Source organism: Amphibalanus amphitrite, unplaced genomic scaffold, assembly GCF_019059575.1.
Source record: "Amphibalanus amphitrite isolate SeventyFive unplaced genomic scaffold, NRLGWU_Aamphi_draft 000109F_arrow, whole genome shotgun sequence".
In the NCBI taxonomy this organism is placed as follows: domain Eukaryota; kingdom Metazoa; phylum Arthropoda; class Thecostraca; order Balanomorpha; family Balanidae; genus Amphibalanus; species Amphibalanus amphitrite.
The window spans coordinates 683,344-696,303 of NW_024881604.1; the positions used below are offsets into that span (position 1 = coordinate 683,344).

The 12,960-nt window shown below is 49.3% G+C and overlaps 2 protein-coding genes and 1 long non-coding RNA gene across 4 annotated transcripts in view; 2 read left to right on the plus strand and 1 right to left on the minus strand.

Moving 5' to 3' along the window:
• The first annotated feature begins 1,034 nt into the window (after positions 1-1,034).
• LOC122380875 lies at positions 1,035-7,780 on the plus strand. Its single transcript, XM_043364406.1, has 15 exons — positions 1,035-1,075; positions 1,457-1,608; positions 1,831-1,951; positions 2,171-2,307; positions 2,670-2,790; positions 3,054-3,205; positions 3,467-3,602; positions 4,086-4,210; positions 4,519-4,611; positions 4,850-5,047; positions 5,316-5,426; positions 5,700-5,804; positions 6,155-6,265; positions 6,423-6,527; positions 7,512-7,780. Exons 1-15 carry the CDS (start codon positions 1,035-1,037, stop codon positions 7,778-7,780), a joined length of 1,977 nt encoding a protein of 658 aa, XP_043220341.1.
• Positions 2,421-12,960, minus strand: part of LOC122380919 (protein FAM76A-like) — a 39,894-nt gene continuing 29,354 nt past the window's right edge. For both annotated transcript variants that reach the window (XR_006256420.1, XR_006256421.1), the window contains exons 7-8: positions 3,339-3,560; positions 2,421-2,898 (exon numbers count right to left, since the gene is read on the minus strand). The gene's annotated coding sequence lies outside the window, so the exon portion shown is untranslated. The remainder of the gene's footprint in view (positions 2,899-3,338; positions 3,561-12,960) is intronic.
• On the plus strand, positions 10,638-11,992 carry LOC122380920. Its single transcript, XR_006256422.1, has 3 exons — positions 10,638-10,735; positions 11,035-11,139; positions 11,554-11,992. It is a non-coding gene; the product is annotated as an uncharacterized LOC122380920 (long non-coding RNA).

Genomic DNA, 12,960 nt, shown 5'->3' on the forward strand with positions numbered 1-12,960 from the left:
ACATTTTATAGTATGTATGGGAAATTTCTAGTTAATCCAATAATAAATATGGCAGTTAAAGGCCTGCTAAGAGTAACATGTCGCCGGCTGCAAGGCGGGCTCGGCCGATGCGGGAAATGCAGCAATCACAATTTTCTGTTTACACGTTCATATTTCAATTGTTTACCAACCGATTTTCAAAATTCTTTCACCATAAGATTGCCTGTACATTTCTTAGTCTTCTCACAAAATTGGACGCGAATCGAACGTAATCAGCGGTAAGGAGCGCGATGTAAAGACGGAACCGCTCCGTTCCGTCCCGGCACAGTCTACAATTCAGGCGGCGCGTAGCGGTCGGCGCCGGCTGCCGAGTCGCCGCGTCGCTGCGGCGACAGGATGTTCACTTTACACCGCTATTACTAGAACAGTTGTGAACCGATTTTCTTATTGCTTGCACGATGAGATGTCCAATTCAATTCTTGACAGGTAGCCATAATTAATTTCGCATTAATCTTATGAGATATTGGAGAAAAACAGGAGGGGTGGGCGAAATTCGCTCTTCCTCCTCCACTGCGCGTGCTAACATATGTTTGCATATGTGCAATTTTCTTCAAAACTTATGAATGGCCCACTCTAATTTTTTCACAGGTTGTTAATAATATGGTAGGCAATAAAATATATGAAAATGAGCCAAATCGAAGGTGACGTGTTTTTTGCTATTTCGATATTTGTGCTTAAGAACAGAGTTAAGCAAATTTCAAGGTCATATATTTAAGTAGGTGCAATTCTAAACAAATGCTTAAGAAATTACCTAAACAGTAAGGGTTATTTCATTCAAATCAAACAAGTACAACCAAAGTTATGGTCGTTCAAAAATATAAAGATGCAACATTTTGTAAAAATTTGATGCCCTATATTTAGAAGACCTGTGGTCAGAATGTGCAAAAAACATCAATGTAATGTCCGGGGCCACACAGGAACTCGCTCACAAATTTATAATGAAATCGCTGATGGTAAGGTGCAAAACAGCCGATTTTTGTTCGATTTGACGTGGAATGCCCCGCCTGCTAATCGCGGAGGCAGACAGCCTGGAATGGTATGCTGTTCCGCAAGACTGGAACGTCCTGCGGGTCAGCCTACCACCGCAGACACGCCGCCCCGGCCCGGCACAGATAATAATAAAAACAGCCCATCCCTGAGCTTGAAATGAGTATGAAATGAAAAACTAGTGCGGTTTTCGACGAATTTAGCGTTCGATTTATCGATATTAATCTGACCATCATTGTATTTTACTTCACCTTCGTAAACTTGTCTTATACCATGCGCCAACAATATTTTCAGATGTCCCTGACTGATTGGATGCCTTTTTAATTTGTTACAAACGGTTGTTACTTGTTAAATCAATTAAAAAAAAATATTCAACAGCTTCCACTGATTAATACGTCGCCCTCGCCCCGTCACTGCACCCTGTGCGCAGGGAAGGCTTTTTCTGCGGAAACAACACGGCGAACCTGGAGCGTTTCTCCGTGTCTCAGTGCGAGATGAAGCTGACCAAACGACGCTCCTACTCGGTTATCAGCATCAACGAGATCGAGCGGCAGATCAACCACGTCGAGGAGAGCATCAGAGGTAATGAGAAATTACGCGTGCAGATATGATAAAAAGGCTGCAAAGCTCCATAAATTATGTGGGGTTGATCGGATGCCAGTCTCTACGCAGTACGCATACAGTCGATGTGATTTTAATCTAGTCATTGCTGATGCTCGGGCTGGTAGCTGAGTGATACTGTAAGTTTCATGATTAATTTGAACTCTCCCGATTTGTCACCGTCACTGCCCTTCCCGCGGTCAGAGTACATTTTCTGGTGGGTATCGGAGAAGTCACCGGATGTGTTCTGGACCACGCTGGCCGATGTCTCGTCGCTCGAACAGTGTGTGCTGCAGTGCGCCAAACGCTTCATCTGCGTCGGAGCGTAAGTTTCCCTTATATCTAACCGATGTGCGGAGCCGTGCCTATTGTCATTTTGTCATTATACGAGCTAACCCGTTTCCTAGATTAATCAAGAAACAATTACACACAAAATTTTACAGCGCATTTCATCCGCATATGTAAGTACTTTATCATTCAACAAATGCTAGTTTAGCAGTACAATAGTTATGTGTCTCTCTGACCGTTCTGAGTGTCTCCGCAGGGACGGCTGTTCGTGCGGCTCCCTGCGCAGTGATCGCTCCGAGGTCCGGGTACGGGAGTGGGTGAAAACCAGACACAAGCAGGAGATGGGCTCCAACCAGGGTTACCTCATGCTGGACAAGGAAGGAAACGCCAACGGTAGGCGCCGCTCGCAGCTGTGATTGTGTATGTGTTGCCGCGAGATAATTATTTCGGTATTTTTGCGGTAAGTCGATTATACGCTATGATCTTCTCTGCCAAGAAACACCGAATAAGAATAAGAATTGACACGAGTTTATTGTTATCCCGTTCACAGAGAATCACAACTGACGTAATAACGTTCACGTAAAATGCCACGGTCACGAAACAAATATCACAGCTATTGACGTCACAGCTTTAAGCACTCAAATCTGAAACTATTCAATGAAACATTACATCCGTACCTATAGAAACACGCATTTAACTTGCGACTCTTTGACCGCCATTCCGTACCATTACATTGCACTACCCACCGCCGTCAGTGCCCGAGGGGTGGACGTGCACCACGGAGCCGACCAAGTGGCGGCAGGCTCGGGATTCCACCCTCCAGGGCTGCCTCCAGGCCTGCCGCGCCGCCAACAACTCGTTCGCGGCCTTCGGACAGTGAGTGCCGACTGTACACTGCCTCATCCAGGAGGAGAGGGCCGCCGATTTAAACGGGCATCGATGTCGGCACAAGGCCGTCGAACAGACGATCTCTTGATTTGTGACCTGGAACGAAAAAAAAAACACACGAATAGTCCCTTTTGCAAATTTTTAATCAACGAAAAAAAGCTAAACTATTGTACTTCTGGCGCTCGGGGTGTGAACTCTTGTTCGATCGCAGCCCTTGTCTCACGCCGGCCGTCACCCTCGTCCACCCACAGGAGCGGGTGCCGCTGTGGAGACTCGGGCGAGGGATTCAGCCACCTGGCCATGGTCCACTGCCAGAACCCTCAGGCCAACGCCGAGACCCGCCCGCACTCGGTCTTATTCGTCGACGTATGGACGCAAAACTATCAAAAGTACTCCACCAAACGTGAGCTCAGAAGCGCTTTTACGTTAAAATAAAACGAATCAAATTTGTCCTAGTTATCCAGAAGCAGAATACTGAGACACCAAAACTTATGGATGTATTTCATTTGTTAGATGACGCCTGCCTTTAGACTCACCTGCCATTACCGCGCACATCTCGCCCTCTCAGGAGTGAGTTCCGAGTCCGACTGAGTTCGAATGTGCCCGACTTTAGCTGACAATCTGAGCTGGGACCGGCTGACCGGGCACTCTGTCCGCCCGGCAGCCGGTTTTCAGGCGTTCTGGGTGTCTCAGAAGCCGAGTGGCGTTCGCTGGGAGGCCGCTCCCGGCCGCACAGTGCTGGACGACTGCGTCAGCGCCTGTCAGGACAGAAAGGGCGTCAAGCTCGTGCTGGTGGGAGTGTGAGTACCGCCGCACGTGCAGTGTCCAGTGACACTTCACGGAGCTGATGTTTGCCTATATCGGGGAGGCCGGTCTTTGACAGAATTGGATGATATTCAAAGTAGTATAATGTGTAGGTATATGAAATATGCGAGCAAGTAATTACAGAATACTCAGTACCCACACTCCCAATACATTTGATATTCATAGTCCAAGCAGTTCAAACGAAATGCAGAGGCCGAATTATCATCAATTCAACTCATACAACACATGGCAGAACATCGGTCAACAGTAACACCAGTTCACAAAGATCTCACGCACAACGAGGTGACGACAGACGGACAGAACCACATCTCGAACACACACCCAAGGACACGTCGGTCACAGGTATCGTCTGATAGTAAAAAGTCACTAGTCTCACGCACATTTTCACACCTCCCACGCCTGGATCCGACTGTCACATCTGTCCACTCCCGCTAACACGCCGTGGCCGTTGCTGGTAGGGACGGCTGTGAGTGTGGCATCACCACATCGGCCGGCTACCGACCGGCCATGGCCTGGGACGCCCGGCCGCCGGCCAGCGCCGCGCGCGGCTTCCTGCTCGTGCAGATGAACAAGGCGTCCACAGGTCAGTGACGAGGACGGGAAGTGGCCGGGCCGCCGACCAGACCGGCCAATTCCGTGGCAAATTAACGACAGAATAGAATGCATTTCGAGGTTTCGATGTTTGAGGTTTGGTTGAATTATTTACAGATCATATTTAAAACTGGTCGCCATGTAGCTGATTAGGCACACCATTCATGCAATAAGATTCGACAACCGTGCAGAGCTATTCTGTACCTGACACTGCTCGTTATAACTATGTCCCGATGAGCGGTCGGCAGATGTGACCGACGCTGTGTCTGCACGGTGCGTGTACTTGTTTCGCATTTGCAGGGTACGTGGAGCCCGTGTTCGAGTGGATCACGAAGAGAAACAACACCCACAAGAAGGAGAACGAGGTCAAAGAAGCGCCCACCTGGATCAGAGGTGAGTGACAACGCCTTGAACTGCGGAACGCCAAAATGGATGGATTGAAGCCCGCTGTACACCACCAGAAACTAAACACAAAACAAAAACTAAGTTCTTTCAAAAGCTTTCTATGCCAGCTTTTCTGGGGATCAGTAATAAAATGTACCCTTTATAATCGTCATTACAAGTGCCTGATATGTAAAAATGAATGAAAAGTGGGCAGTGACCACCACTAACCGCGCCCTTCGCCCGGCAGTGACGGTGGCGCACTCGAACCGGAAGAGCCTGCGGCGGCTCTCACATCTCAGTAAGGAGGAGCGGCTCTCACAGAACCTGGAGCGGACCGTGGGCACGAGAGGCAGCCGCGGCCTGAGCCAGCAGCGCGAGCACAGCACCATCGAGCAGCGCTCCACCACGCTGCACGGCCACCACGAGCGGGCCACCAACCACACAGGTAGAACGGCTCTCACGAGTGAGCTACCAAACACACAGGAAGGCCGAAGGCGAGTAGAGTACAGGATCGCCAACCACACAGGTGGAAGCTCACGAGCGGGTCGCCAGTCATCGCCCATTGCGCTGAATCTGTCAGCAGTCACCTAGCAGGTCTCTGACCACACCGATACCCTCTCGGCCGCTACTAAGTCTCTTCAGTTCATACCAACTTGGCTTATCGCCTGACTGGCCCTGTCAACCAGACTTCATCTTCCCATGTCGTTCTTCAGGTGCCACTGATCAGAAGGAGGTCTCCAAGCTGGCCAGGAACACGACCAAAGTGGCCAAGACGAACCGGCGGAAGAACGTCATGAACGAGAGCGAGAGGAACTACGTGTCAGGTGAGACGCCGTATAGGTACAGGGAAAAAATTAACGCAGGGTAAGCTCTCCGACCGCAGCTCGAAAAGACGTCGCCTTGGTGACCTCAAACTACCTATTCCAGGGAAGCTAGTGCTGCCTAGAACTAGAACTAGAATCCTTAGATCTTGCTTTCTTCTGCTCAACACGACAACTGGTATAAAATGAGAGCAGCTATTGAATAAGCCGTGCTACTGAAATTCGTGCGCAATATTCGCTTTATTCAATCTGCACTGTTTTTGTACGTCTCCATAGCGCGGGACAACGAGATAACGGTGGGCTCCAACAAACGGCGACTCGTCAACATCGAGACGGAGAACGCCGCCCGACAGTCGGCCGAAAACTATAAGAAACACACGAGTAAGACAGGGGTAGTAGGGCGGCTACAATGGCTCGTTATGTTGTTCGAATGTAAACCACTTGTCGAATGCCGATCAATAGCAAATCATCGAAAAGTATAGACATTTTTATGCTATGGTGCGTAAAGTGAAACGCCTTTATCGAAAGCATAGCATTTATCGATAGCATGACACCATAAGGTTATTACTTACCGCCTGCTTTAAAAATGTCTTTTCGTCGGGATACGAAACGATAATATGTCATCGATATAACGTTCACGATCCAATGAAGCCGGCTGACGAGCAGGTAGGGTGACTGGCGCTAGTCGTGCTGTGGTTAAATAAGATTCTGTCTCCCGCCAATGCCACCAGTCACGGGCGAGCAGACTGCCGGCACCATCGAGCAGTTCATTTCCGGCGAGAAGGCCCACCTGGTGCGAGTCAACAGCACCAACACCAAACTGCTCGAGAAAAGCGTGGCCGGTAGGTGGCAGCAGCGGCGCCGCGGCCACCGCAGAGGGCGCAGTTTTCCTAAGTGTAATGAGTGTTTACTGTATAATGCATATCGTCGAGTGCTGAAAGTGGACATGCTTCTTATTTAAGTAAACTAATGACCAAAATATGTGACTGTGATCCGCAGCAAATCAGACCCACCTGGCCACGGAGGCCACCTCGCACAAAATCCGACGGCTTCATCTGAGGCAGAGTCGCGTCACTGAGACAAAAAAGGGCAAAACGCTGAGCCGTGAGTACCGATTATGACATACAGCCGGCAAGAGACGAACTAACATCTGTCTCCTAAAATAGTGGAAAATTTTCAACTGATTTTTTGGTAGCTTTAAAATGTAACATCCTTAATGTATTTGCCATCATTCGAAAGCGCGTGAAATTCTGATTCAGATGAACCTAAAATATTTTGTCAATTGTATCATTCAGCAGCTATGTCTCGGCCGAATCGCATGCGTGATCTGGGAAGAGTCGCACAATTTTATCAAAACCATCGGGAATTGGGGAAAAAGTATACGGTTAAGCATTTTCTTGAAGAAGGTATTCCAAAATCAACAGTCTATAATGTTTTGAAAGGGGTCGATGATGGTGAAACACTGGAAAGACAGCCGGGGAGTGGGCGGAAGGCAATGAAAATGACACAATCGAAGATCAGTAACGTAAAAAGGGATCTGGCACACAAAGTTGGCTCTTCGGTCAGGGTTTTGGCCAGAAAATACAAGATTTCTAAGTCGTATCTGCACAGAGTGGTCGCAAACAAATGTGGTTTGACCTACTACAGGCGCAAGAGAGCCAGTCTGCAAACAGAGGCCCAGAAAACCAAGATCAAGTCGCGCTGCATGAGGCTGTACCGCGGACCACTCGCCTTGAGCGCACGCGCAGAGATCGTCATGGACGACGAGTCGTACTTCGGATTTTCGGGATCCGAATATGCCAGGAACAGGGGGTTTTATTCATCACAAGACAAGAGCAACTGCCCTCCCGACGTTCAGTATGCCAGGAAACAAAAGTTTCCGCCCAGGATAATGGTTTGGCTCGCCATCAGTCCAAGGGGCCTGAGCACCCCCTTCATCATGGAGAAGGGGTGCGTGGACGGTCAGACGTACCTGGAAAACTGTCTGAGGGGCAGATTAGTGCCCTTCTTAGACGAAAAAACATCCTGACAGGAACATCTTGTTCTGGCCGGACCTGGCATCGTGTCATTATCACAAGGATGTGACAGCATTTCTCGAGGCCAGCGGGATCCCATTCGTCAAGAAGGAGGATAACCCACCAAACATGCCCGCCATCCGCCCAATCGAGACGGTGTGGGCACTTCTGAAGCAGAAAGTCTACGAGGGCAACTGGACAGCCCTTTCGAAGCAGCAGCTGGCGGGCAGGATCCGAAGAAAAATCAAGGAAGTGGACATCGAGGTTGTGCGCACCCTCCTGGAGCGCGTGCCCGGGCACCTCCGTCTCGTGGGTCGTGAGGGCGCCGATGCCCTGATCTAGACATGTGTGTGAGTGAAGCACAGTCGCCCACATATTCGTGGAAAGTTTCATGAATAAATATGGTATAGCCTCTGAGTTATCGCATTTGGAAAATTTTCCACTATTTTAGGGGACAGATGTTAAATAGTGCATCTGTAAACAAAATACCTGAGTGACTTTTGAACCTGTCATTTTCAGCTCTAAGGTAGGTGGGTAGATTTACTGAAAGGCAAATGGATTTTTAAATGATAGAAACCATGGGCCAGCATATTTAGTTACATACTCACTTCACTCACAAGTCACAACTGCTGACAAATGAGCCCGTCCCCAACATTTGCACCGCAGTGAAGATCCATATTGGCGGCCGCTGTTACGTCGGCCCCGCGAAGAAGGACGAGTGGGAGGGGCCGCTGCCCGACAGCCACTCACCCTTCAAGTGCCTCTGCACCTGCATCAAGAAAATGCGACTCCTCTACGCCATCTTTGACGGGTAGGATGCAGGTGCAGCGTTATTTTTTTCTAGTTGCATGACCCGGTTATTTCATCTTCTAAACTGGCCTTACGACAAAATACTCCACAAAGTTTTATTCTGACCTCACAGAAAACTAACAGACTAATATGCTCTTCAGTAAAAAATATGGAGCGTGTCACAGCCCCATCAACATAAAACCCACCATTATGCGCTCTAAAATTATAAGCCGAAGCGCATCACCGATCTACGTACGAATGCCGGTACTCAATTATGAGCCATAGAAAGGATCAACTGTCATTTTCCCAACCGTCCGTTTCTGATCTCGTGACCTCCGTTAGCGGGCAGTGTTTCTGCTCGGAGAAGGCGGGCGACTTCGGCACCAATACCGGCTCCATCACGACGACCGGCCGGTGTCCTCAGAAGAACGCGCGCACCGTCTATAACGGCATGAAGCACACACAGAAACTGGCTCAGTTCTGCCAGCGATCTAACGCAACGGGTGAGTGGTAGGCGGCGAATGTAACATCCGTTCAGCATTTGTGTAACAACTGTTTGAACATCTGTCCGAAAGAACATGGAAACTTTTATCCCGTAATAGCCGAAATTCAATGTAAAGGTCATACAAACCGTAGGCGGCTCCCTACTGTAGTTAAATAACCGCCCATAGATGGCACCACTGACAAACGCCTGAAGTTATGCTGTGCCGCAGGGACCGAGGGTTCTGTATAATCGCCCGGGGTGGCTCACGATGGACAGACGGTCGAACTTTGACGGCGCACGCCGCACAGCTTCATATTTTCTGGTTCATTCTTCCTAAAAAAAGTACTTTATCGGACACTCTTCATCAATTAATCAGGGGCCCGGGAACGATTTTCAAGTTGGGGGGGGGGGGGGCGAGCCTAAAATACCTGACATGATTAATATGAAACAGTAGCGTAGCTAGGGGTCTAAGGGGACACGCACCCCCCCCCATCGGATTCAAAGGGACCTCGTGGCCCTGCGGCGCCATTTGACCGCTGAAGGTTAACGATGGCCATATTTCGACTCAGAAGGGCCCCATGGGGCTCGTTAGAGCACCTCAGGGGCCCTAAATAGCCACACTAAGATCTCCATAAGGGCCCCACGCCGGCTTCTGAGGGCCTCTTGTGGCTTTTAAGGGCCTCTCGGTGGTCTCCAGAGGCCCGTTACTGGCCTCTGAGAGTTCTTACCGGCCTAATGAGGGGCCAGTTCTAGAGGCATTTCCCGCCTGTGATGGTCCCACACTTATTTTTTTAGGGCCCCATAACGGCAACTGTGGGGGCCCTCATCGGCGCCTATGAGGACCCACACCAGGGCCTCTGAGGGTTTCACGCCCCCAACTCTGAGTGCCTACACCAGTGCCTATTAAAGCCCTATATTGGCGGCTCTGAGGACCCAATGGTGACCTTTGAGGGCCCCACACCGGTGACTCTGAGGGCACCGCCGGCGTCTGACAGTACCTGCCGGTCTCAAGGACCCCACAGGACTTCTTCTGCCGGCCAAAGGGCCCCTTGCCGGTCACTGAGAACCCCTGCAGGCTTGTAGAGGGTTCACGTCAGCAGCTCTCTGCTCTAAAGGCCCCATACCCGTCTGTAACGGCTCCACGCCAGCGTATATGAGGGCCCACAGCAACGCTTGTAAGGACCCTCACCGGCGCCTCTGAAAGAATCACACTAGCACCTCTGAGCGCCCACACCGGCACCTGCATAACGGCCCCACACCAGTGCCTCTAAAGGCCCCTTACCGGCGGCTCTGAGAGCCCTACGCCGGTGATTCTGAGGGTGCTACCGATAACTGAAGGCACCATACAAGCCCTTAGTGTCGCTGAGCATCCCATACCGGCCATCCGAGGGCGCCACGTCAGCGCACCCATTGTCCCACACCCCTCCCTCACACCCGGAGCGGGTAAACTGTGTTATACCCATAACAACGATTTTACCACCGTTGTACGTTATGTATTTCTCAAAGTTAACTCAAAATGATCAGCATAAAATCTGGCTTGCCAATGGCCAAGGTCAGGCCCAAACCAAAGCGGGATGACAATAGCAGATGTTGTCGAATCGATACTGTATGAGCAGAAACTATTCAGATGGCTAGGGAAATGCCGTGTCTTGATGTTTAGATGTATAAAGGAAACAAGAAGGAAAGAAGCTCGGAAAAGGGAGGAAAGATCCTTTCTCGCTGCCTCATTGTTGAGGGGGCGCCGCCCCCTCGGCTCTCAAGTTGGGGGGGGGGCAAGCGCCCCCGCTCCCCCCCTGTTCCTGGGTCTATGCAATTAATAGTGAAATAATTGAGTTATTATGGTCATATATACGTACCATTTTTACTATGCTCGTTTGAATTACTAATGCTTTATGCGTGCATTGCATCCACAGCCAGCAGCGTGCTACATTTGGGCCGAACGACTTTGAACGCTGGCCACCGGACCATCGAGTTCAACAACACAGAAAACCTGCGGGCGCTGAGGAAATCCAGCAAACTCGCCTGTAAGGATGTCATAAATAGGGCTGTCACCAATAACTCACACCAGATGACCGGTTCTCCTGGATAGGTAGGAGCTGCCGGACGGACAAAGAGTAATTAATGTCTTAATAACCTTTGGGTCAATTTTCGATTAGTCTATATGAAATACGCCGGCAACTGAAAATACGTAACTCTTCTGAGTAGAACATTAGCTGTGCATAATGAATATAAAGGGCTGAGTTTAACTGGTTCACCCATGCGTTATTAGGATGCTCCATGGACGGGGATGACTAATCTGAGCTGACCCGCCCGTCGCCGGCAGCCACCCATCTGCACCGGTCCGAGAAGGACGTCAAAACGGACGTGGTGCGCCAGCACAAGAAACGGGGCACCATCAAGGAGACTTGGAAGTCCAAACTGTCCAAAGGTAGGCGCATGGACGGAACATCACTGGGGCTGATGTATCTTTTCATCCACGAACGCGAACTTTTTGAATATTGTAAGTCAGGCTAAGCATAAAAGTAAAACTCAATTAAGCTTCTACTTTTCACAGGCAGAAGGCAGAATGGCGCTCCAGTATGCCAGAATTCATTTATTAATCGTCTGAGTTTGCGCCCCGGATCTGCCCCCAGGGGTGTTCGACCAACTGTACGCGCTCTGTATTCAGGGGTGTTAGACCCGTCATGTCCCCACGGGGAGGGGGCCGGGAGTTGACCAGCTGTGTGTCTCTGACTCTGACTCCATGGATGTTGGAATCGGCTGTACCGGCTCTGTCCTTAACGATGAATGACCGGCTATGTCTCCAGGGGTGATTGACCAGCTAGGACGTCTCTATCCCCAGGGGTGTTTGACCGACTGTACCGGCTCAAACTGCATGTGCGGCGAGCTCACAACGTCACAGAGAACGTCAACCTCATCACCAAGAAGGACGTCCGGTCCAGCACCCACAAGAGAGGGCCCCTCTTCCTGCCGCGCGGCAGAGCGGCGCACAAAGCAATACAGGTTATACCGGTCCGCAGGTCGAAAGAGAAGAAGGCACCAAACTAAAATAAACGTAAAACTAAGGAGTGCAAGAAATGTAATGGTCTGGACAAAACACGTCTGGACGGTAAATTATGCAATTCATTATGGAACAACAGTAGAAGCAGCGGGTGACGATCAATTTTGACAGTTTTTATCCGACGGAATCTTATCGAGCGACTAGCAGTTCTTTTATAGCAACATGTATGTACTGTCAACTGTGTTAGAGGCGAGGCCATGCTGGATTTAACGCCACAGGACACGTGAACGTGATGTGGCATAGAAAAATAAACGAAAAACGACTGCATCAAAGCATTTATTGAGCCGAGAAACAATATAAGAGTAATAGCAAAATTTAACCGTCTTTTGCACTCATAACATACCTACTTTCAAGATCCGTAAAAATATAGCCCTAGGTCACATGTCAGGTCACAGCCCAGCATCAAGAAAACTTACCTACGCTCTTTCTCTAGCTACTACACTGACCAAGGGATCGTTTCGGAAGTTTCGGCGATTGATAACAATTAACCCGCGCCCTGCTGGGCCTGGGGGTATTTGAACACTTCTTTGCGGTTTGTCACCAAATCTATAAAACAGCGGCACGGAGCGCCGTCCTTTTTGGCACAACTTATCATACTCATACATCTTTTCTGCATGTAAAACTCAGACCAAACTCTCAAGGTCAGGTCACCAGGTCACGTCAAGTGACCTCGCTTCAGAAAAAGTTTCAATGCTTGCCATAGCTACACCGAGTGACAGATCGTTTCAAAACTTATTGATAAGGGCAACAGTGTGTATGAAATGTGCATCTCGGACCTTTGATATCGGTGACCTAAGATCAGGTCAATTTTGCGCCCTCCCCATCGCAATTAAATTGAAAAAAACTGAGAGACGTCTCTCTTGTACGAACGGCATTCTTAATACTCAAACATTAGGTTAAACATGACACACTGAACCGGAAAATGGCACCCATGACCCCTATATGTCCTTAAGGTCATCTCAGGTCACGAAAGGTATCAATTATCCAACAGTTTTCCGCTAAGTTTTGATAGATGCGTGCTGGAGCAATGCAAATACCATAGTGCCCAGCTTAAAGGTAGTGTGCCACCTTCCAATGATTTCCCATTTTATTTTTCCTAGGATAAGAAGCTTCTTTTTTTACCTAATATCGCAAAAAAAATCAAAAATTGGCGTAAAATAGTGTTTTTTTTTCGCCTAAAAGTTTATC

Bases quoted from the DNA above. Each gene is read 5' to 3' on its own strand.
- LOC122380875 (XM_043364406.1), top strand. From the start codon at position 1,035: ATGCCCCGCCTGCTAATCGCGGAGGCAGACAGCCTGGAATG. The intron at 1,076-1,456 runs GTATGCTGTTCC...CCCTGTGCGCAG, and splicing joins GAGGCAGACAGCCTGGAATG to GGAAGGCTTTTTCTGCGGAA. The intron at 2,308-2,669 runs GTAGGCGCCGCT...CACCGCCGTCAG, and splicing joins CAAGGAAGGAAACGCCAACG to TGCCCGAGGGGTGGACGTGC.